Source organism: Pholis gunnellus, assembly GCF_910591455.1.
Source record: "Pholis gunnellus genome assembly, chromosome: 6".
NCBI classification, from domain to species: domain Eukaryota; kingdom Metazoa; phylum Chordata; class Actinopteri; order Perciformes; family Pholidae; genus Pholis; species Pholis gunnellus.
The window spans coordinates 3,848,869-3,874,195 of record NC_136532.1 but is presented as its reverse complement, the minus strand read 5'-3'; the positions used below and the strand labels follow the sequence as shown (position 1 = coordinate 3,874,195).

General features: G+C 44.6%; 1 protein-coding gene across 1 annotated transcript in view; it reads right to left on the bottom strand.

The window, feature by feature from the left end:
* The window catches only part of cacna1ba (calcium channel, voltage-dependent, N type, alpha 1B subunit, a), a gene marked incomplete at both ends in the record, with an annotated part of 136,995 nt that extends 113,736 nt beyond the window's left edge, over positions 1-23,259 (bottom strand). Inside the window, 3 exons of the mRNA XM_079160508.1 lie at positions 19,058-19,197; positions 21,035-21,140; positions 23,009-23,259. Of these exons, the coding sequence (XP_079016634.1) occupies positions 19,058-19,197; positions 21,035-21,140; positions 23,009-23,259 (497 nt within the window). The remainder of the gene's footprint in view (positions 1-19,057; positions 19,198-21,034; positions 21,141-23,008) is intronic.
* Positions 23,260-25,327: the final 2,068 nt, after the last annotated feature.

Sequence of the window (25,327 nt, the reverse complement as noted above, 5' to 3'; positions counted from 1 at the left end):
CTCTCATGTACAAGAGTTACACAGAGCTAGTGCTAACACCAATGGAACAACGCGTTTGTTCAACACAGTTACATTTAGTTCACTATGAGGCGAAGCCTTGAGGATTCACATCGAACATAACCCAAGAAGAAACTCTGTTATATTCTGTCTATTTTAATGCATTTCTTGAAAGAAAATTGTCCATAGCATAAGGTTAGCAAATGCATTTGGATATGAATGGTTCTTTAGTCATGTTATCCCCTCTTTTGAAGGCTAATTGGGTCATCCACTCAACGGGAGATCGGCGGTTCGATCCCTGGCTGCTGTAGTTCACGTATCAAAGTGTCCTTGGGCAAGTTGTGAACCCAGCCTCTGCCATCAGTGTATGAATGTGTGTGTGAACGGATGACTGTTGACATGTAGTATAAAGTCCATTTACCAACAATACAAACAAAGTTATTTCTTTTGGATATACTTCAGTGTCATCATTTTGTGTCAACACAGTAGCTACCGTGCACAGTGGAGAATAGAAGAAATAATGTGAACACGGTCATACCTGTGCTGTTGCCGACAGCTTTCTTTTTCTGTTGATTTGACTCTCAAATAAAAACAGAGATTATTCTCAAAATAAGCCTCATTTCCAGAGAACAGAAGCTATAGCTGGCACTAAAGGGAAATGTCCTGATGTGGTTTCTGTTCTGTTGCAGTCACATCTCTCCCCACAGTTGATCCAATTAAACAAATGGCCTGGAAAGTCACGTACGTCGATGCCAGTCAAGCACCTCAACTCCCATCAGGGCTCTTCACCGCTGCACTGAGTACAGACTTTAAGTACACTAGAATTTGACTGATCTAGGTTTTAGGAAGTGGTTAACAGTATTTATTATTGAGCCCTCAAACAGCTGACATTTACTTTGACGTTCAGTACCTTTGACCTTTTCCATACACCAAAATTCCAAAACAAATGACAAAGTTCAGCGATTGTCCTTCTGAAACCTCACAAAAAGCTTCATCACTATTTCTACATGAGCCCTGTTCATGATGGGCTTCATTAATGTGGAGGTGAGAACATTACCGTGAATTTGTGAATGTTTCATTCATTTTCTCAATAAATATTCAAATGCTCCTTGACCAGGCTAGTCCAGCATGCAGTGTGAAAACCTATATATTTAACGGAATTTCAGGACTTCAGGATTGGCTTCACTTTTCAGACCCAGAGGTTGCTAACTGGTTGTAACCCAGGGTCATATTTAAAGGGTACTCCACAGATTTACAGTCAGTCAATACAATATCTTCTGTGGCTCTGGAGCTTTGTCAAAAAGGAGAAAATAGCTCTTTGTTTGAAGCACACTGAAGCTCGTCACTATAGGTACATCCCAAGTCTCTAAATTGCATCCCCGTTTCCCTCACTTGGCTCCTTTCCTTGCGTCTTAGTCCCTCCCACCAGGGATGCATGGAGAGACGCAAGGAAACCATGCGAGGAGAGACGAAACGAGGAAATATATTTTAAGATACATGAGACGTCCTTTCCTCAGTTGCGTCACGTGAAGCGACGTCTGTTTTTGATGACGGAGGATCAGCTGAGATCAGCTGTCAGAGAGACTTTTGATACGTGTGTGTCTGTTCACATGATCACTGTACTTAATAATAGTAACTAATAATACTAATAACTAATAAAGACACACAGTTATCACTGTAGAGGTGTTGTCTCTCTGTAGCCTGTTACCTCTTTAACAAACTGTGTCCTGTTTATGAGCGCAGGACCGATTTCTACTGGAATGCGTCTGTACGTTTTTAAATTTAGATTGTGATGTCATTAATAATTAACCCAAAATATGATTATGGTTTCTCTTGAATACTGGAATTAATGTATTAGGCTCCATGTTTCAGGTTAAATGATAAAACTCATCAAACACTCATGAATGATCAGCCTCACGTGACTGAATGAAATGATGATAAATGATGTAAAAAGATCTCTCTGACTTTAATTGTATCCATAATAAAGTTATTGAGGGAAATATCAGATCATGAAAAAACAAATCTTTCTAATAAATGAAGAAAGTTGTTTGTGGTCATTTTGTTGTTCAGACTACAATGAACATATATTTAAACCAGACGGTGAATCAGAAAACGAATCAAATATAAACTAGAGTTTAATCTGATCTGTCTTCATTGTTTACATGTTGAAAAAAATCGCATCAGTCCGATCAGCTGCAGCGTCCAATCACATAACAGACGAACAATGAGGGGGCGTGTCAGCCGTTAAAAGACTTCCTGGAAGTCTGTTCTCATGCGTCCTCACTCATGGCTCCTCAGAGATCCCTCCTCTCTCCTCTCTCCTTGATCCTCCGAACTAAATAAGAGTCAATATGGCGGAGCAGAACAACTTCCGGTTCAAGCGAGGAGCGAGGAAATGACAATTAAGAGACTTGGGATGTGCCCTCTGAGTTTTGTCTCCACAGTACATGTTGGCTTGATATTTGAGCACTAGGACTTCTTTAGTGAATGGACTCAGCTGCTATCCCATCACTTAAGTGGTGAACTTGGATCACATAATAGGAAGTGGTTGTATATGGTGGGAGACATTGTAACTCCCGTCTCTGTTAAAGGATGGGCTTTGTATCGGATGGTAATGTCCTGCTTGATCTTTCTCCAGGGGACACTACAGCAAGAAGACTGGGCAACAAACTCATCGAACATTTAAAAATACATTTAAAAGGCATCAGCTGTCTGTGAACATCGGACCAAAATCATTTACTGGCAAGGGGTCAAAGGTCGTCAACGAGGAGTCAGAGGACAGCCAGAGACAGATCAGAGAGGACATCCAGAGATAGATCAGAGAGGACAGATCAGAGAGGACATCCAGAGACAGATCAGAGAGGACATCCAGAGACAGATCAGAGAGGACAGATCAGAGATAGATCAGAGAGGACAGATCAGAGACAGATCAGAGAGGACAGCCAGAGATAGATCAGAGAGGACATCCAGAGATAGATCAGAGAGGACAGCCAGAGATAGATCAGAGAGGACATCCAGAGATAGATCAGAGAGGACAGCCAGAGACAGATCAGAGAGGACAGATCAGAGATAGATCAGAGAGGACAGATCAGAGACAGATCAGAGAGGACAGCCAGAGACAGATCAGAGAGGACAGATCAGAGACAGATCAGAGAGGACAGATCAGAGACAGATCAGAGAGGACAGATCAGAGACAGATCAGAGAGGACAGCCAGAGACAGATCAGAGAGGACATCCAGAGATAGATCAGAGAGGACAGATCAGAGAGGACAGCCAGAGACAGATCAGAGAGGACATCCAGAGACAGATCAGAGAGGACATTCAGAGACAGATCAGAGACCATGGGTGAGTGGTCTGACAGAAATAAATTAGTGACATGAGATGGTTTTTTTATTTTTAGCATTCCGGTACATAACGTGGGATAAGACTGGACATATCACAAGACTGTAAAGCCGAATGTATAATATTCTGCAGTCATACTGTGCACAGCGCTTAGCAAAGAGGATGAAATGCACTCTGGGCTAATTCATCCACAGTGAAACCTAATCAAATATTTATTTATTTGCTCCAGTCTCTCTGTTCAGAGAGGAGCTCTCTGCTGTTCTCCAGAGGTTTGTGGTGGGCTGTGTGCATTAGCTCTGACCACTGAGCCATCCTCACAAAGGACAGTAGTAGATTCTGATAAGCCTCTATATCTCTCTGGAGCCACAACACCTGATTAGCTGGCTGATATCAGCGTTCAGAGTTCACCCGACTGACAATACAAGAAAAATAAGAAAATGAATAACACGGTTTCATTCACAGGTGATCTGAAAATACAATGGACTCGCTGACTGTCCACCGGTCCATGGCATTTGCTGCTCATACAAAGAAGGTTCAACAAGCACATTTCTGCTTTTTATTTGATAAATCAATGATGTTTGAAATTAACTCATTTTTCATTTAGAAAGTAAAATGTATGGCAATATTTCCTCTACCATCAAATCATTTTAATATGGGCATCTGCAGCATGTTGGTCTAAATGTTGCTTTTAACTGTGTTCATTTAACAAACCCACAGACAATTATCAGCCAGCTGTGCTGTTCCCCATCAGTGCTACTGAGCTTTCTAGCATCTCTAAGCTCAGTTGTGCTTTCCTCAGCCTCAGTCCCAGCAGCAGCAGGCAGCTGCTCTCGGTGCAGAAGCTCTGAAGAAGCCACTGTGCGCTACCTGCTCCGCAGCAAACATTACATTACATTACAGTCATTTATCCAAAGCGACTTACAATTCAGATGCTATCATACAGTAGGCACAGCAGATGCTCTCATACCGTAGGCACAGCAGATGCTCTCATACCGTAGGCACAGCTACGGGAGCAATTTTTGGGGTTAAGTGTCTTGCTCAAGGACACATCGACATGCAACCAGAGGCGCCAGAGCCGGGGTTTGAACCGCGGATAGAAAGACGGCCCTGCTCTCCACTCAGCCACAGTCGCCCCAGACAGTCACAGTCAGTGATTTTGGAGCATTGAGCAGCTAAAGAGCCAGGTTTCTTCTCAAAAGGAAAGCGAATATTGGACTTACATTTTACTCCAAATCAATAATGCTGCACATCTGCTGGATGTGTCAAATGTGCTAACAAGTTCACTTTGCAGGTGATCATTTGTCAGTGTTGTCGTTTCTACTGCTCCCAAGCAAAACATCTCTTATTGCAGGTCCAAAGGTTTCAACATTTCCCTCAATCATTGTTAGCAGAGGCTTCAGCAGCACTTCAGTGTTCCATGATTGTCAAACTGGTCAAAGTTTTTTGAATGTGTTGCTAATTACATGATTGAAATTATGGGAGCATAGAAATACTCAAAGATGCACAAATCAATATTTTAAATCAACAATTGACCGTTTGCTAAGTCCCGCCCTGGGACGCAGACTGGCCAATCACAGCATAGCATCAGCCAGCTCTGCTCCACAGACTCATCAATGGTTTCAGATGTTCTTCATGTTCAGGCTGGTTTAGTGGATCTGGAGCTCATCCTGGTTAAACGTTGTGTGGTAGTGATGCTCGTTACGTTTCTATTATCTCAGGTCCCTACAGATCTGCATAGCTTTATAGTCTCTTTCAACTCATTGTTTTGGTTTTCACCTCATCAGACAGTTGGGGACCAGCTGGTGAATATAGACGGGCTCAACAACAAAGATTGCCTGCTTGCCCGGGGCAACTAAATCTAGCAACTCTCTTGCCCAAAGCGTAGACAGTATAGCGAGCCACCTCGCTTCCTCCTCATCTCTGTTCTCCACAATAATTTACTTAAAATAAAGATCAAACAGGACAAATAACTTTAGTCGTTGTCTTTATTTGATAACCACAAAACAAAACAAAAGTTTGTATGTAAAAATGTACTTTGGGCAACTAGATTTCTGACCCACCAGGCGAGTGAAAAAGAGCCAGAGATTTCTTCTTGAAGGGTTGGTGAAGACCAAACCAGAGCTAGAAGCAGAGTAACTATTGTTGGACACAAACAGGGCAGAGTCTGTACACAGGCAACAGGTTATTTAATCAGCGTTAAAAGTGATCAATGTTTACAGCTTGCAATGACCACAATTCATTTAAGCTGAAAAAAAGGGCAAGATGGACTCTTCAACTAGTCTTTACTTTGATTTCTCTTGTAGGGTACAATCATTTATCTATTAGTAGTTTATGCTTTTTGTGGTGAAAGTATAATTTGACACAAACTTTATCAACTTCATTTGAAACTGTCTCAGTGGAGAATATCAGTTATTATCGGGTTCAATACAAATATCTTTAATAACTTCATCCAAAACAAAAAAGAACTCCGTTCCACAGCTTCATGATGTGTCGTATGAATGTCCTGTCTGTCTGTAATTAAGAGCCTAGTGGCTCAATGAGGTAATCTGTATGAATAAAGGTCAAAATATATAAACAAACATTTTCCTTCTTGTGTGAGAACACAGCGTCAAGCAACATAGCATTAATTATAGCCTCATAATCAAGTCCGCACGCCTTCAGAACTTAAGTTGGAATCGTCGAGGTTAAAATGTAGATCAGGATCACATAAGACGTACCACCACCTTCAAAGGGTGCAGGAGATAGATACAGATATGATGAATTCAAACTGAATATGAGCACATCACAATGTCTCATTTCGTAAAATCACAGATTAAGATTCATGTTAAGTCACTCTAGATCTCTATTTTCAAGAAAAGGAAGAAAACACATTGATTTCATCTACAGTATCTATCCCAGTGTTTTACTGTGCTTCTATTAGGATCATGTGTTCCTGTGTCTTCCGGCGTCCGAGCGAACAGGTTTAAGCTTCTCGAGCTACTTTTGCTCGCGCGACGGTAAAACCTGCTCGCGCGAGACAGACTTTTGCTCGCGGAGTGATATAAAAGCGCTCGTCAAAGTAAAATACGCGCGCGCATGGATCTCATTTGCGCTCTCGGATTTTGACAGTGATTTGCCTTCATACTATGCTAAGCTGTGTGCGGCAGTGTGGAGGCCCGGCTGCACTGTAGGAACGAACCACTGCAGAGACCCAACAGCAGTAGCTTTGATCCAGCCAGCTATAAAGAGAAGTGCTGAGGTGAATCTATTCCCTCTGTGTGAAGCTCAATACACTATTGATCTGGGTGGGGGCACATCTAATTGGAACATAGGAGAGCTCCAGCCTGGGCTCTGGGACCTGAATCAAGGCTCTTGTGTTCATGCAGCCCACCACACTAATCAGAGGTAAACAACAAATATGACCCCACTTTCATATCTTGTTTAATATTATGGAGAAAACTTACACAGGACTGTTTCATTTATAGAAAAGAATCACAATTTACTTTATTGTCCAATCAAAGTTGCCATGTGCCCAGATCTCAGCTGATGACTTGATACAATGGTGATACAAAGTAAAATGGTATTATTAATAATAATAATGAGTGCCCAGCTAAGAGCCAAGTTGTAATACAACTTGTGGCGGCTGCAAACTAGCCAAAGCATCAATTAACGCTGAGGTATTAACTTTCCTGTCAGTGTGTTTCAGCCGACCATCCTGGCAAAAGACTGAGCAGCTGCATCACACCTCTCTAAGTAGAGCAGCCTGGATAATTGGACTGTGCCATCCTGCAGCAGCAAGAGGGGTGTTGTCGGGAGCCTTTGCATCTGCGCCACAGCGGAGGAGTGTCTTCACACCCCTGTGATGGACGATGGACTGGGCAGCCTAGTATATATTCTGCAGTTAGGCGATGGCGAATTTAGTGTCCTTTGATCAGAAGAGCACTCACTATGTTGTTTAACCTAAGTTCTGTTTAATTATGTTAAGTTATACAGTTAAAAGAACCCCCACCCTGAAATACTGCAGATGACATATAATGACAACGCTCCTTGCATTTATGGACTACTGTTTTTTCCCCTTTGTTGTTCATTGCTTATTGACTGCAGGCAGAGTCATTTACATCCAGGGACAGATTTTGTGACATAGAAAAGGCAGAGACACCAGTTTGTCCAGAATGACTCACTGGTCCTCTTGGGACTGTGACATGACTCTCACTGGTCCTCTTGGGACTGTGACATGACTCTCACTGGTCCTCTTGGGACTGTGCCATGACTCTCACTGGTCCTACTCACGAGTGTTGGAGTTCTCCCCGGAGAACGAGAGGGTCACCTCCATGCGCCTACGGTTTGCGGGGAGCAAGGCTCTGACTGTGGTTTGTGCTTATGCACCAAACAGCAGTTCAGAGTATCCGGCCTTCTTGGAGTCTGTGGGAGGGGTCCTGGAAAGGGCGCCGTCTGTCGACTCCATAGTTCTCCTGGGGGACTTCAACGCTCACTTGGGCAATGACGGAGAGACCTGGCTGGGGGTGATTGGGAGGCACACTTTGAGGAACTCCTAAACCCGACCAACATGTCCTCCGGACAAGAGGCAGCGCCTGAAGACTTGGGGGGCGCACCCATATCCCTGGCGGAGGCCGCTAAGGTAGTCAAAAAGCTCCTTGGTGGCAAGGCGCCGGGGGTAGATGAGATCTGCCCTGAGATGCTGAAGGCGCTGAACACTGTTGGGCTGTCTTGACTAACACGCCTCTTCAATGTCGCATGGCGTATCGGGATCAGTGCCCATGGACCGGCAGACAGGAGTGATGGTTCCCATCTTCAAAAAAGGGGACCGTAGAGTGTGCTCGAATTACCGGGGTATCACACTACTCAGCCTCCCGGGGAAGGCTTATGCCAGGGTGCTGGAAAAGAGGCTCCGACCGTTTGTCGAACCTCTACCACAGGGGTGGCCAACCAGTCAGAGACCAAGAGCCACATTTTTTACTGTGTTACCGCAAAGAGCCACATCATACACATGGGCACACATGAACATCACCCTATCCCTTCCTCACACACACACATACCTTTGCTCAGCCAGATTTATTGTCATTTTCAACAATGAACATTGTGTACACCAGGGGTGTCAAACTCATTGTCGCTCTGGGGCCACATCAGCATCATGGTTGCCCCCAAAGGGCCGGTTGTCGGCGGGGGGGGGGGGGGGGGGGGGGGGGGGGGGGGTGCTGCTGCTCCTTCTTCATCGGCGGGGAGGGTGGCTGCTGCTGCTGCTGTCACATACGCTGGTGGAGGTGTGCGCGGCGCGTGCGGATCGGGGAGGAGCTCCGCCTTGCGCGATACAACGGATATTTGTAAATTGTCAGACTTTTACATTTTTACTTAAAGCGGGGCTTTCAAACAGTCCGTCTCGGCGTTAAATGGGTCGACGAGGAACGTAATCTGTGGCCGCACATGCGCGTTTGACGAAAATACCGTATTTAACTCAAGCGAAGCGAACACGAACATTAAAAAAACACAAATACAAACTTCGATATGAACGTAAGAGCCGCATGAAACCGGGCAAAGAGCCGCATGCGGCTCGCGAGCCGCGGGTTGGCCACCCCTGCTCTACCAGCTCTTTACCCTCGCAAGACTACTGGAGGGGTTCTGGGAGTTTGCCCAACCAGTCTACATGTGCTTTGTGGACTTGGAGAAGGCTTTCGACTGGGTCCCTCAGGGGTTCTTGTGGGGGGTACTGCGGGAGTATGGGGTGCCGGACCTGTTTCAACGGGCCATCTGGTCTCTGTACGACTGCAGTAGGAGCTGTGTCCGCATCCTCTGCAATAAGTTAGACACGTTCCCGGTGGGTGTTGGCCTCCGCCAGGGCTGCCCTTTGTCACCGGTCCGGTTCGTGACTTTCATGGACAGGATATCTAGGCGCAGCCGGGGGGTGGAAAACGTCAGGTTCAGGGGTCTCGGGATCGCCTCTCTGCTGTTTGCAGATGATGTGGTCCTGTTGGCCTCCTCGGATCGTGACCTCCAGCATTCACTGGGGCGGTTTGCAGCCGAGTGTGAAGCGGTGGGGATGAGAGTTAGCACCTCCAAATCTGAGGCCATGGTGTTCTGCCGCAAACTGGTGGATTGCTCCCTCCAGGTGGGGACGGAGTGCCTACCGCAAGCGAAGGAGTTCAAGTATCTCGGGGTCTTGTTCACGGTGGAGTGGATCGGTGCGGCTGCAGCAGTAATGCAGGCGCTGCACCGGACCGTCTTGGTGAAGAGGGAGCTGAGCCGGAAGGCGAAGCTCTCAATGTACTGGTCGGTCTACATTCCTACCCTCACCTGTGGTCACGAACTCTGGGTCGTGACCGAAAGGACAAGGTCGTGGCTACAAGCAGCCGAAATGAGTTTCCTCCGTAGGGTGACCGGGCTCAGCCTTAGAGATAGGGGAAGGAGCTCGGACATCAGGAGGGAACTTAGAGTTGAGCCGCTACTCCTAAGCCGCAAAAGGAAATTAGGCGGGCGCCTCCCACTGGAGGTTTTCCGGGCATGTCCAACTGGGAGGAGACCCCGGGGAAGACCCAGAACACGCTGGAGGGATTATATCTCCCAGCTGGCCTGGGAACGCCTCGGGATCCCCCAGTATGAGCTGGAAAATGTTGCAGGGGAGAGGGAAGTCTTGGTCAGCCTGCTTGGTCTGCTGCCACCGCGACCCGACCCCGGATAAGCGGAGGAAAATGGATGGATGGATGGATGTTTTTGGAAATTCCCTGTAGGGTTGAATCCCCATACCCAGTGGCTGCTGGGAGAAACCCACTGTACAGTGTAATGTTGAACTCTCTTTGTACTCGTCGCAGTGGTTGCAGAAACGCCCTATCTTTTCATTAACACCAAAGAAAACGTCATACTGATATTACAAATAAGTAGCTGAGCTGACATTTTCTAAATCCTGTCAATGAGCTGAATGCAGTGAGTCATTGCTAATGCCTAATAGCTATGGGTTTTCTACACAGCACATCCTGCAGGAAATGGACATCATCACGGATAAGTGATTTGTTGGCATGTGTGCATATGTGTACATGCATGTTTAAGTGCATTCAGCTGCATACACTTCATATGAGTATCAGCCCTGACAACGTGGCTGCAGCAAGCAGTGTAGCGAGGCATTGATAGGAAAGTCCAGACTGCTGCTGTAATGGCCCTCAATTACAGTTATCAAGTCAGCCTGCTCAGCTCCAATTCAATCAGGCCTGCTTGGGCCGCTCCCATCCCCACGCACGCACAGACAGACAGACAGACAGACAGACAGACAGACAGGAGGAGGCTCCATCTACACACAGAAGAACTGTCACTAGCCCTCATCTCTACACTGAGCATCTCTACACATGAACACATGCTGCATACATGCTCATATTCACATACACCCACACACGTGCACTCACACAGCTCATACATACTTGCACAAACATTGAAGAAGAAAAGGAAAAGCCATAGCGCAGAGCAGACAGAGAGCAAACACAGAGCAGCCACTAGGGCAGCGGCAATGCAGTCGTGAGTCAAACACACGTCAAAAAACAATAAGAGTGTGTAACTGTTTTTCTCCTGCTGCTGATGGCCGCATAGAAGCGTCTGCAGGTTGCCAGGTAAGAGGAGTGAGTGAGGAGTCAGCAGGCAGGCAGTGGTAGTATCAAACACACAAAAGAAAAAGTGTTCCGAGAAAGTGTGAGTCACTGCAACCACCAGATGTCCTTGAGCATGCAGCCAGAACTGGACACCAAACATATGATACCGTTTGCTGCAGGAGAAAGTGCGATTTCCCGTGGACGGACACAGAGGTGCACACACACGAGCAATTGCATGATTCTCCTGGCGGAGATTAAGACCTCGCAGTAGACTGAGCTAAGGACACTAGCATGCGAGCACCAAAGAACAGAGATAAGGCTGTTTGATGACTTTACATTAAAACAGCTGTCTACCTCTACAACCACAACAGATCTGAGGATCTTGTGGCATCACCCAGGGCCAGGTGGTAGATGGGTGCTACTTCCCCTTTAAGGATCGGCAGCCACACCACAAGACGGCCGCCGAGGCAACAACTACAGCTCCCAGAAGGCCTCACCACTCACCCAGGTGTGGGTGTTTAAGCCACCTGATTGAGGCCGGACTTAAGGGCTGCAGGAGGAGAGGAGGAGAGGAGAGAGCACATGGCGTGAAGGAGCACCGAGAACTACGTGGAGTAAAGTTCCGAACACTCTAAGTTGAGTTTTTGTTCTGCTTAAACGAACCATTATCTCAGCATGGACGCTTTTTGTTTGTTTGTTTTGGATTTTTTGATAAAGAGACTTCCCTGAGTTGCCTAGCAGAATAAGAATAAAACGTAATCTTATTCTGAGAACCTTTGATTTTTGTTAGTTCCCTTGCACCACCCCACCCTAGCCCTGGTGACCTCTCATGACGTTAAAATCTCTTGCTAACTCCCACCAAAGTGAGGCAGCAGAGGAGCAATGAAAACTGTACAACCTCGTCTCGCTGTCTTCTGACAGAAGGCTTTCAGCATAATGACAGAACTGGAGCCACCATAGAGAATTCAAAGTCACACCACAATGTGTAGACGCCTACTGCAGTTCTATTACACCACATGAGAAACTATGGACGGCACGGCAAGATGATCTCTGACCACTGACGGGTTGACGTTGCTGGGAGGGGCGTGTGTTACTCTAATTCCAGTGGTGGGCCGTGCATTTTATACCTGGGCCTTCAGGGCTGTCCTACTACAGTTGACCCACCTCCTAATAACCTCACTATGGCGCCACAGCTCCGGTTGTTATTTGTTTCGAGGGGTGTAACAATACACGTATTCGTATTAAACCGTTCGGTACGAGGCTTACGAACCGAACAATAAGTTTGAATAATTCGAGTGCATTTGGAAAATGCAAAAGCTTAAATTGTGGAAAATATAATGTTTTCGGTGGAGCCACTGCGCTCAACCTGGCAACCCACCCGACGTAACAGACAACGTGCTGTCTGACACGCCCACCATGGGAGAAAAACATTGTACACAGCACGTGTGTTCTAGGAGGCTATGCTAAACTAGTTTAGCAGGAAAACAACACGCACAAACTCACGCTACAAGCACACACGCTACAAACTCCCAGCAGCGTTTAGCTGTTCCCTACTGATTCAAACAGGGCTAAAGCAATTGACACACAATCCCCATTTCTCCAGACCATCATTCTTGCTTTGTTAAAGAAAACAGATACATGAATACGCGCATGACGGAATGCTTCGTCCTTAACGGATAATACATGTAGTCAAAATCAACAAAATTAAAACACGTATTCATCCACACACTAAAGAGCACGAGCCATTCAAATATTATTCACATCAGAGGGAACAATATTAACCATATCATAAAAACGACACCATAGACAAATTAACTCAGTAGTAACGCTACTGCAGATCTAAAACAGAAGCACTTCACTTACCAAAGCTGCTGTTCACTATTTAAAGACAAAGTCCATCCTCCTTTCTTTGATGACAAAGAGTTTAATACCGCGGTTGTACAGAACATCGGTGCGGTTCAGTTCCAGCCAGAGGTCCTCCTGCGAACGTGTTCGTTGAGTTGTAGATCCACTCGGGTCTCAGCAAAAGTTTTCAAAAGTACGTAGCTTGTAAGTGTCCTGTTGCGCTATGGTGTCTTCTTGCTGCCTTGGTTAGCCAACTCAGGTTAGCATAGCGTGGCTCCAAACACCAAGAGGCTCAGTCGCAAATAAAACGCATTCCCAGCCATAAATTATGCAACGCTTCTCCGACGCTGTTAGCCAGGATTACCGTTCATACAAATCCTTTTCCATGCTGGGTCAGGGCTGCTAGCTGTGGGGTTGGCCGACCCTTTCTTACTTTTCTGGAAATGTCCTTCTCCGGAAAGGCATTGCCAGTAACTCCCAAATCCGTTTCTCCTCCTCCTTCAGCCATTGAGTGTTAAAAAAACAAAGTTACACCGAGCAAAACGCTACATACGCTGTCATGTCAATGTCATAACTTCTTACAAATCTTTCAACTTGAACTCTTACTACTAATACTAACTTCTACTAGCTAGCTTCACAACAGTCACACTAGCCCACTGACCAATCACGCCGCAGGTTAATGCTGACGTACTTGTAGACTACCTCAGTTACTCTGACATGTCAAAGAATACGCCCAACATGTCAAACTAAAGATCTGATTGGTTGAAGACTATGACAATCAACAATATCGTCCCCATTTACTTTAATCTGCAAAGTCTACCTAGAGGGCCTCAGGCCTCTCTTCTTACCTAGGGTACATCCCAAGTCTCTTAATTGTCATTTCCTCGCTCCTTGCTTGAACCGGAAGTTGTTCTGTGCCGCCATATTGACGGCCGTCCCAAAGCTCTTATTTAGCTTGGAGGAGCGAGGATCGAGGAGAGAGGAGAGAGGAGAGAGGAGAGAGGAGAGAGGAGAGAGGAGAGAGGAGGGATCTCTGAGGAGCCATGAGCGAGGACTCACGAGAACAGCCTTCCAGGAAGTCTTTTAACGGCCGACACGCCCCCTCATTGTTCGTCTGTTATGTGATTGGACGCTGCAGCCGATCGGACTGATACGATTTTTTTCAACATGTAAACAATGAAGACAGATCAGATTAAACTCTAGTTTATATTTGATTCGTTTTCTGATTCACCGTCTGGTTTAAATAGATGTTCATTGTAGTCTGAACAACAAAAGGACCAAAAACAACTTTCTTCATTTATTAGAAAGATTTGTCTTTTCATAATCTGATATTTCCCTCAATAACTTTTATTATGAAACAATTAAAGTCAGAGAGATCTTTTTACATCATTTATCATCATTTCATTCAGTCACGTGAGGCTGATCATTCAGAGCGTTTGATGAGTTTTATCATTTAAGAGAAACTTTAATCATATTCTGGGTTAATTAATATCGATGTCACAATCTGAATTTCAAAACGTACCGACGCAAATAATTCATAAATAAGACGAACGCATTCCGCCGGTAGAAATCGGTCCTGCGCTCATAAACAGGACACAGTTTGTTAAAGAGGTAACAGGCTACAGAGAGACAACACCTCTACAGTGATAACTGTGTGTCTTTATTAGTTATTAGTATTATTCGTTACTATTATTAAGGTCAGTGATCATGTGAACAGACACAAACTTCTCAAAGGTCTCTCCAGCTGTTAAAGCCGACTGACAGCTGAGATCAGCTGATCCTCCGTCATCAGCAACAGACGCAACTGAGGAAAGGACGTCTCATGTATTAAAACATATTTCCTCGTTTCCTCTCTCCTCGCATGGTTTCCTCCATGCATCCCTGGTGGGAGGGACTAAGACGCAAGGAAAGGACCCAAGTGAGGGAAACGGGGATGCAATTGAGAGACTTGGGATGTACCCCTAGAGACACAGAGGTGAAATCTGATTGGATAAAAGCTCTACTTAAAACAAGCTGCACTGGAAGCAGAGCAACTGAGGAAGACAGTAGCTGTGCAATGAGAAAATAAACTAATGGGAAACATAATTAGAATACAGTAGTGTATTTATGAAAAATTATTAAATTATAAAATAGCTATAACTTTGTGATTCTGTTTAGGCCAGCAGAGAAGGCCTTGACGGCTCACCACTGGTTATTCAAAGGGTTTATGAGTTAGTTCCAAATTGTCCAGTGTTAACTTTTTTGAAACAGAGACAGCCCTGGCACATACAGAGACTTCTGAGACACCCGTGATAAAAACATTTGTTAGAAAAGAACAAAGAATGTTGTCTTCTGTTACAGTCGGAAGTCATTAAAGGACATTTTACACCAAGTGCAGTCCTTATATATCAAATAATAAGAAATAAGAAATAAAATGTGTCACATATCGCCTGTTTCTAATGGTCATGACCTGATCGTCTCAAATATACAGTTTCATGTTTTTTCTAAAGTTCAGTCATTTCCTAAATCAGCTGGTCACTGAGGTTTTTTGTCAAACGATACATTTGTTAGGGACTATTTTCAGCTGCGGATTATTCCACATATGGTATTGGTGGCAGCAGGACGGTGTGTGTGGCACTGAGTCACAATAATCTACAGTGTGTGTGGAGGAACATGTCACCCAGTGACAGTGTGTTTGCAATGGAGCTCAATGGCACAGAGGAAGAAGACATATCACACACACACACAATACTTGTTAGTAGGTACAATCACTGTTGGTTTGGTCTGACGGGATTAGATGAAAATAAGAAACACAAAGAATATCACAAGTGCTCAAATATAGGAAATTATCACATGTCCGTTGTTAGTATAGTCAAATCAGCTAATCTGTATTAAAATAACCAAAGCATACTCTTTTTGCAACTTTCAAATCTGCAAGTTTATTTTCCCTCGAGTGAAATTAATAGAAACCCTTTACTGCATGGAAGGTAGTAAACAAATCAATTCAAACCTCTAAAATACTCTTGTCTGCTTTGGAACATTTATCATGCTTTCCATTGACTGCTTCCCCCTTTTTTCAGCCAAAAAGAACAAAGGCTCAGCGACTCCCAGTGACTCCCAGTGACTTCCAGTGACTCCCAGTGGGAGAGCCGGCACGTTGATGAGCGGTTTGGGAATTGGCGGAGGAGCTGTTTATTGCAAAGAGGTTCCTGATACAAGCCCCAAATAAATCTCTGTATCTTTATGTAAGAGGGGCCGGGCCGTCTCCTGATGGAACTAGCAAGCACCAAGAGACTTTCTGCAGCGTAACAGCATCCCCTGTCACTACTATTACACCCCACCACACACACACACACACACACACACACACACACACACACCCCAATTCCCATACTAGCTTTCTCAATACCAATACCAAGGGATCCTCTCTCTGTTTGCTCAACAGACAGTCTGAGATGGACCAATGAAAGAAGAGCCTACAACAGGTGTAGTTCTATTTAAAAGCCTGCTTGGCATACAGCAAACATCAGTCCCCGTGTGGCACTATTGTTCAGGAGGTGCAGGCTGTAGACGGTACAATCAGCTGCTGAGTATCACAGTCAACAATACCCCGGTTCCATTAATCCACACCCATCATAAACAAGCCGTGTCAGCTTTACAAAGTGCTGAAACAATAGTTCACTTCATCAGTTGGTTAAACAACAGAGTATAAATCTACAATAGCTGATAACAGCCTGAAGAGTGTATCATTTAAAATACTAAACATTTGCTGATTATGATTATGCAAAAATTTGGATTTGTTAGAAATGTCAATGATTTTGACTGTTGGTTTGACAAAATAATCAATCAGAAGATATTACTTTGGCCACTTGTATTTTATAATTCATAGACTCAACAATTAGTATTTATAAAGGTTCCACTTGTAACCACAGAGGGTTCTACCTCGAATCCAACGTAAAGGGTTCTATCTAGAACCATCTGTGAAAGGATCCACTCAGAACCCCCTAAAATAAGTTGTACAGAGAACTATTCTATGGTGTGATGGTTCCACCCAGAACCCTCTCTGGAGGTTCTAATCACAAGGAACCCGTATATATATATTATATCAGTGGTGGGCCGTGCATTTTATACCTGGGCCTTCAGTGCTGTCCTGCTACAGTTGAACCATCTCCTAATAACCTCATTATGACGCCACAGCTACGGTTATTATTTGTTTCTAGGGGTGTAAAAATACACGTATTCGTATTAAACCGTTCGGTACGAGGCTTACGAACCGAACAATATGTTTGAATAATATTAGTGTATTTGGAAAATGCAGAAGCTTAAATTGTGGGAAATATAATGTTTTCGGTGGACTTCGCTCAATCTGGCAACCCAGCACGTAAGAGGTACTCTGAACCCGGAAACAAAACATTGTACCCTGGTGTGGCGAGTGTGTTCTGGGAGGCGCGCTAAACTAGCTTAGCAGGAAAACTAACAGCAGCACACATGCTACACTCTCCCCGCAGCGTTTAGCTGTTCCCTACTGATTCAAACAGGGCTAAAGCAATCACCACACAATCCCCATTTCTCCAGACCATAATTCTTGCTTTGTAAAAGAAAACAGATACATGAATACGCGCATGACGGGATGCTGCGTCATTAACGGACAATGCATATATAGTCAAAATCAACGAAATGAACACAATAACAAGAACAAACTCACAAGAACCAGTCACATATATTTATATGACAACAAAGCAACAAATCAATCCAGCACTGCAGCGCTAAAACATGTATTCCACCGCACACTAAAGAGCACGAGCCATTCAAATATTATTCACATCAGAGGGAACAATATTAACCATATCATAAAAACGACACCGTAGACAAATTAACTCAGTAGAGGCAGAGGCCTAAAAATAGGGCTAGGCCCACCACTGATATATAGATATACATAGATATATATAGATATATATAGATATATATAGATAGACAACGGTAGTTAGCTTAATGTAATGCATTAGTGACTGAAATAGCTAAGAGCAGTGGTGGAAGAATAGTAGTTGTGATATCAGACTAAATTGTCAACTCATTACACTCTAATTCGGTGGAGTGGGCGGATTCAAAGGTTTGGACTCAAGTATGCAAGTATAGTGGTGGTAAAAGTATGTGAGTATCATCAGCTAAATGTAGTTAAAGTACTTACAGAAAACGTATTGCTAGTGCAGCACAATGTCTGTATCCTGTTGGCTAGTTTGATCGAAAGCAATGCATCATAATCTATAAAATCATCAGAATATTTATAGCTCTCTTTCCCGTTTGAACCTCGTATCTCTAAAGACAACAACAGCCTGTTTTCAGCTTTGTGATGGTGCATTCTCCAGATGATCCAAGAAGCTTTTTAAACACTTTATTCAGCTCTAAGATGTAGTTGAGTAGAAGAACAAAGTTGCATAAAATGGAAAAACATAAATTGAATCTGTACTTAAGTACATTAATGTTCTTAGTTACATTCATTCTCTGGATAAAAGTAACGGAAACGTGCAAGTAGCTGAAAGTCATTTGTAAATAGTTGAATTATCCAGCTTTTGAGTGGTAGAAGTACAAATGCAAACTTCACCAAAGCGACCATTGTATGAAAATGTATACTTTTTTATTGTACTTGAATTAATCTGCCAGGATTGTAGTGCTGCATCTGACAGAAGCAGGCTGGGAACCACTGGTGAAGGCTGAATGTCCACAGTGAGCTCATGCATTTTCCCTTCATGGTTGACATTTATATGACATGTGGGTAAGTGATGCAATGTGATGTAATTGGAGAATGCTGTACATTAAAATATGACTCTCATACTTTGTATCAGGTTCAAATATCTGCATGTGAATGATAATGCCACTGTAGAGAACATCACCATATGTCTAGCCTGCAGTGTTGTGGTGTCAGCTGAGCAAGGAGTTCACACTAATGAAGCACTGATGAGACAGGAAATCATAACGACTTTAACTAAAGGCAAAACTATTGCTGCTAAATGGTTTCCACCATTTGTAAATGTGTGATGGGACACCACAAACAATATTTTGCCATAATTTGGTGTTGCAGTAATGTCTGCCCTGTACATACGAGGACTTCTCTGTGGTTTACAGTACCACCTTCTCAAGAATCCGTTTATTCAGACAGGAAGGAGACGCGCAGCCATCTGGAATGGCTCGGCTCTACTGATCATTAGAAATGCAACACCCACACACACACACACACATCAGTGCTCTCCCCTCCCCTCATTAATCGCTGCTGCCCATCAGCTCTGTCAGTTAGCAGCTGTGGAAGCCATTAGGCCAGTGCTACTCACCCTGTTAGGACCACCACAAAGTCCATTACATTCCAGCCATTACGCAGGTAGGAGCCTTTGTGAAAGGCAAAGCCCAGGGCGATGATCTTGATGCCAGCCTCAAAACAAAATATTCCAATAAAGTAGGGCTCTGTGTCGTCCTGTCAAGAAAAAGCAGAGTAGAGTGAGGAGGTTTCATGAAAATACACTCTTCCATCTGGCCGAGTCAATGAAATCTGATATTGGCCAGTCAATGTCACTGCACTCCAATAAAATGAAGGTCCAAAGGATTTTCTTCAGTAGCTTCAGGTCCATCACAGTCACTGTCCCATGAGCCTCTCCAATGCTCTATCTAACGCTTAACACCCTGAAGATCTCGAAGGAACAACTTTCAAGGACGCTAAAGTCATGAACGCTGATTTTCTTTCTGGGATTTCGGCACTAATGACCCGAAGGTGTTCTTCAGTTAAACATATTACATGCTGCGTATTTAAACGGGTATATGTCAGTTTGTATCCTTTATGAACCAACAATATGGATAGATAAGGCATTACAGAAATAAACATGTTTAGAGGCTTTCTTTTTGGTAAGAATTTGTGATTTGATCAGTTTGGCTTTTAGATGTGAACGCTGACTTTCAATCAGATTGTTAACTTCCTCCCTCTGATTCTCTGATCACATTCTCTCTGATTTAAATCATGTTTTTAACAATGTTGGACGGCTCTACACAAATGTCTTGTTGAGGAACTATTTAACTCTTGGCTTCCCTGTTAAATGATGACGAGGGTGTTAATGTGTTCAGACTGACACTAGCACTGCTAGTTTCAATGTTCCACTGCAGTGGCTCTACTGATGCAGAGCGAAGGCAAAGCAAGCTGTTGGACCTGGATCTACTCTTACCACAATGCAATGCAACGTCTTCTGGCAAGGCTCTGTGTTGGCCAATCAGATCCATGCGAGCATATATTCCTGGCTACCATGTAACATGAGCAGGCTAATTCGGCCCTTGTGATGAAGGATAAGATGATATGTACTTGTGTACTATGTGTACTTTCCATGTTTGTAAAATCCTTCCTCCAACCATTGTAAACCTCTGGAAGTGTTGCGGCACCGATAAGTCTTCAGACTCAAGGATCGGTTACTAACGCCTCTGTATGGAACCTCTTTATCTTTTTTTATGCAATGGATGATTTCATTGCTTCGTATATGTTATGGTATTATATTCTGTATGTCTCTATATATTTACTATTCATTTTCTTTCTTTTATGGGCTCATTTGTTGGTTCCAGCTTCTCAAAGATGAGGATGTGAGCTGCATGGCAGTGATCCCGGCACCTACGGGGTCTAGACTGGTGCAATGTCAACAATCACCTTGGCTTCTCAGAAATTGCCACGTTGAATAATTAATTGACGACTAGAAAACATATTTTGCAGATGAATCGATAATGAAAATAACTGTTAGTTGCAGCCTGACCACACAAGGAATACTCATTAGTATCCAGAATGATGACAGTCCTGTGGTATGTCCGCCTCCAGGAGTGACATTTCATTCTTATAGCAGCCCCGCCCCTGACACCACCACCAGCTCTCTGATTGGGCAGAAGGGCTCCCAGCACTTGCGTCTTTAGAGGTAAGATTTGACAAGCGATCTGAGGTGTGTGTGGGGGGGGGGGGGGGGGGGGGGGGGGGGGGGGGGGTAACCTGAGGTAATGATACACAGGGGGAATCAAAGGCAGCTCTGCAGGGTTGTGCTTAACCTGCAGAGCTGAGGAGGAGGAACCCACTCTGAGAACAGGATCAGGTGTAGTCCTACTTTCTATTGAAAACTATCTTTGAAGAAATCTAATGTTAAGGGATTCATGAAAGCACTCAATGTATTTAGGCACCAGCATGTTGTAATTCATGAACACAGGAGGGGGGAGGGGGGGTCACAGTGTTCTATCTGTATCACATGAAGAGCTGTACAGGAGGACATAGAAAGCAGTCAGTGGCTACTCACCAAACGCTCTGACATGGGTGTTTTGTCTGAGGCCGGTAGGTGCTGCTCCAGGGCCAGCACAATGCAGTTTGCTATAATGGTGGCCAGGATCATGTACTCAAATGGAGTGAAAGTGTTAAGGACAATACATCCACAGGTTGCTACACATGCAAACACAAACCACAACATTAAAACAATACATACTAAACTCTTCCTCTCCACTACAGGAACACACTTCCTGGACGTGCACCGTTGCTTGGTGTTTGATGGTGCATCTTTCCAACACACAGTTGGACACTACAATATAACACACACACACACACATTTTTAAAGCAGCTACAATTCAATTGTACACCAGATACGCTTTTGGCTAGCTCATGCATCAGTGATAAATGTCAGCTTCACTATCAGATGAAATCAAAGGAGAAGAGAAGAGCAAACAGGAGAATCCCTCAACCTCCTGTAGCTCAGTTCATAGCAGCTCTTTAGTATTCAGTGTTCACACTACAAAGTAAATGTGCAAATGAACACCCATCCATTCTACAGCTATGGCTGCTCACAGCGAGGAACACCTTAGAAAACAATGACAAATAGTATTTTGCATTGTTAAGATTGTTAACTGTAATTGGCTTTAGCAATCTAAAGTCTCAGGTTGATTGACATCCGTCTGTCTGTCTGTCTGTCTGTCTGTCTGTCTGGTGTTATGGGCTGTAACCGCCGTATGGGAGCAGAGCAGAGCGGCGCCGTCAGCTAACCAGTGGGGCACGCTCACGCGCACTAACCTGAGGTGACGCTGTGATAACACACACTGCATCCTCTGCTCAGGTAGACATTACTCCTCCATATGTTTGCATAGGATGGTAGTTTGATGATATATTCATGTTCAGAATGGTAAGTGTCCTGAGATAACCCCGATGATGTCACCAGGGTTTATTCTTCAGACTTCAGAAAGCTCGCTTGGAGAGAGCCACAGAGGACATCACAACACAGCTGTCGCCAGCTGACTAGTACTAGTGCAAGTAAACTGAACTGGATGTGTAAACGTGGAGTTCTATCTCAATGGCCACAAACTAGTTGGCTAGCTAGCAGCATCTACACTCCCATACAGTCCTCCATAGAGACACTCACATCTTCTCTTTTCCTGTCAGAGAGAAACACATTTCTGCAGAGTTTCTTATTTCAAGCGTGATGAATGTTTGATAAGCAACAGGGGTGACTTAAGTAATGGAGCCCATTACACAACTCACTGTGTCCTCACAAAGTATCCACATCTGCACCGCAGAGACGGTGGTGCTGTCTGCTGATCTGAAGCCTGCCTCCTGCTGCATCGTGCTGCTGTGCCCTGTCTGTGGTGTCACACCCATGCAGTCTGCAGTCTGCTGGGAGTTCAGCACCACGGACAGCACCAGCTGTCACAGGCATGGTCGACCAAGTAAACCCACGTTAACCCCGGATGTGCTCTAAACCCAGTGCATTAAGATAGAATGAGCAATGTTCCGACAGAGCGTTCACTCCATCAGCAGATCTCAGTCAAACAAATATGAAATGCCTTCACAAGAAACTCATTTATGAACTTATGTGAAACACCAAGCACTCATCAATTGAAGTTGAGCATATGAACACAATGTCTCTCTCTCTTTTCAACAGTTGTAGCCGACATAAACTGAAGTAAATTAAGCATTTATATTGTACAGAAAACTGACCGAGGGTCTGTGAATGTCCTCTAGAATGAAGGCTGTGGGACCAGCTGTAGAAGTTTGACATTATAGTCTGAGGCAGCACGCACGCACGCACGCACGCACGCACACACACACACGCACACACACACACACACACACAGTATTTATGTCTATCCTTTCGTTGCATTTAAGATAGAGTCTCATAACCGAGACACAGGACTATTCTGCCGGTGAGCACGGACATATCTGCGGAATGACCTCGCGTTCTGCGGGACACAGCGGCATGTGTGACGGTGAGACAGGACTTTAAGGATATGGCCATTCGGTGATCCGTTTGGCATATTTCCGTATGACATTATCCTCACTGAAGATGAACAGAGAGCGGTTGACGGTGAGGCAGTTCTGTTTGACTGGGATGGGGTTGTAGATGGCCATGGTCCGGGCTCTCTGGGCCATCGTCTGCTTGTACACCCTCTGGACCCCCGGAGGCCGGCCGGCCCCTCTGGTCGGGCCCGCGGGACAGCTGCCTCCATAGCGGCCGGACGGTTCGTCTTCAAAGCGGGCCATTGTGGGAGAGCGCAGGTCTTGCGGGAGAAACCAAAAGTGACAACTGAAAAGAGAGGGAGCATCCCAACACACGCCGCCCCGTCCCCCAGGTCCCCCAGGTCCTTTAGGTCCTTGAGGCGCGTGCAACGTCCACGAGCAGAAGAGTCACACATTCACAAGGAAACAGAGAGTGGAGGCTCTTTCTCCTCAACGTCAGTCTCTCATCTCTCCGTCTCTGCTGCTTCCCATGCTGCCACTGGCCCCCACGCCAAAGTTTACACTATCAGGTTCCATGATGCATCATTTTTCATGGGTGTTCCTGCACCGCCCGGCGGCCCCGGTCCTCAGAGGGCGTCACCGGTTCAAGTCCACGATATCCTGGAAAGAAAATGTCAGTTTCACAGTAAAGAAATTACCGCGAACCGTCAGCGCGGGGAGTCGAAACGCTGTCCTCTAGAAAGCGTCCACCAACATTTATTTCCCCTAAAGACTCGTCTCTGTTCCCAGATACACGCTGGACGAGTCTGGACGAGTCTTCTTAGAACCTCCTCGCTGCTCGGACCAGGTCAACGACACGCCGCCGTCACTCGCTTTGTGTCCGTAACGGAGCACAAACCCCGGCGGAGCAACTTGTTCGCGTCAACTCTCCGTTGATGAGAACGCAGACTACTTTCTCCACTGCTCCCCATCCAGACCCCACGTGACCGACAGGACGCCAGTCAGTGGCTCCACCTGGACCGGCCCTGTTTCCACAGCAACAGGGAGGAGAGCGAGCCACACCGCGGTCAAGTTACACGCAACAGAGAGGACTTCCGTGATAACCTTCAAAATAAAAGCACGAGAACGAACAGAATCGACTTTAGTGCGTTTACTAATACATCATAATGTACAATACATACCTAGTGTAAAACTAGTGTATACCAACAATTTCCGGCCAAGCTTTTCAAAGTAAAAGACGACGTTCAAATTTCTAAAAAGGATTTATTGATGAAAATAAGTCAATTTATGCTTCAAGATGACTATAATGAACATACATTTATAACTGACGGGGAACTGTTTGACATGTTCAAGTTATATGTATTACTTTGCACAGGTTACAATCAAAGAAATGGCATGTAGCTAAATAACAATGGAAATAATTTGAAACTAACAGACTACACATCCTATGTTATCACATTTAAAAAAAAAACAATTATAAAACAAAAATGAAAGTACTTTATTAAAAACGCTGTAGGACTTTGGTTCAAATTCCAGTTCCATTAGTGAGGAGCTTTGTCTGGTGAAGATGATGATGATTAGACAAGTGTGTGGTTGAGTTGAAGTGAATCTGTGAATTCACTTGACATGAAATGGTCTGGAAGGTTTCGTCTACGTCACTATCATTTCAAGAGGAGCAACGCAAAAAAAATACGGACCTGCATTTGGATTTGCCAAGCTAACAAATTGGCAGCAATGTTGACCAGTAATCTGGTGTTTTCACACTGAGGCCACGCAGAGCTGAGGGACCTTCAGAGGATCACAGCAGCTCCCAGTAAAATCACAAATCATTTTATTTCCCCAATTTGTTTTACTAGAAATGATTACTGATGGAAAGCCTAGAAGAATGACTCATTTCACATTTGACTTGTCTCAGTTATTTGACAGTCCGATATCTTCACTTAAATGTGCCAACCACACTATATGGCCAAAAGTAAGTGGACACCACCTGTCCACATACTCTTGTGTACTTGTGGTCTGGGTTAGTTTTTCCTGGTTTGGGTCCTTTAGTTCCAATACAAATTAATGTTAATGCTCCAGCATACAAAGATATTTTGAACAATAGACTTTATATCAACAGTATGTTTGTCCACTTCCTGTTTCAACATGACAATGTGTCTGTGCACATCAGCTCCATACAGAAACGATCTCCCAGTCTGGTGTGGAAGGACTGACCTCAAGCCCATCCAACACCTTTGGGCTGAACCGGAACACCAACCGTGAGCAAGACCTGATCATCCAGCACAGGTGTTGGTCCTCACTGACACTCCTGAAGCTGTGTCTCTACTTTCTCTTGACAACTACAGTTCATTCATAATAAAACAAGATGAAA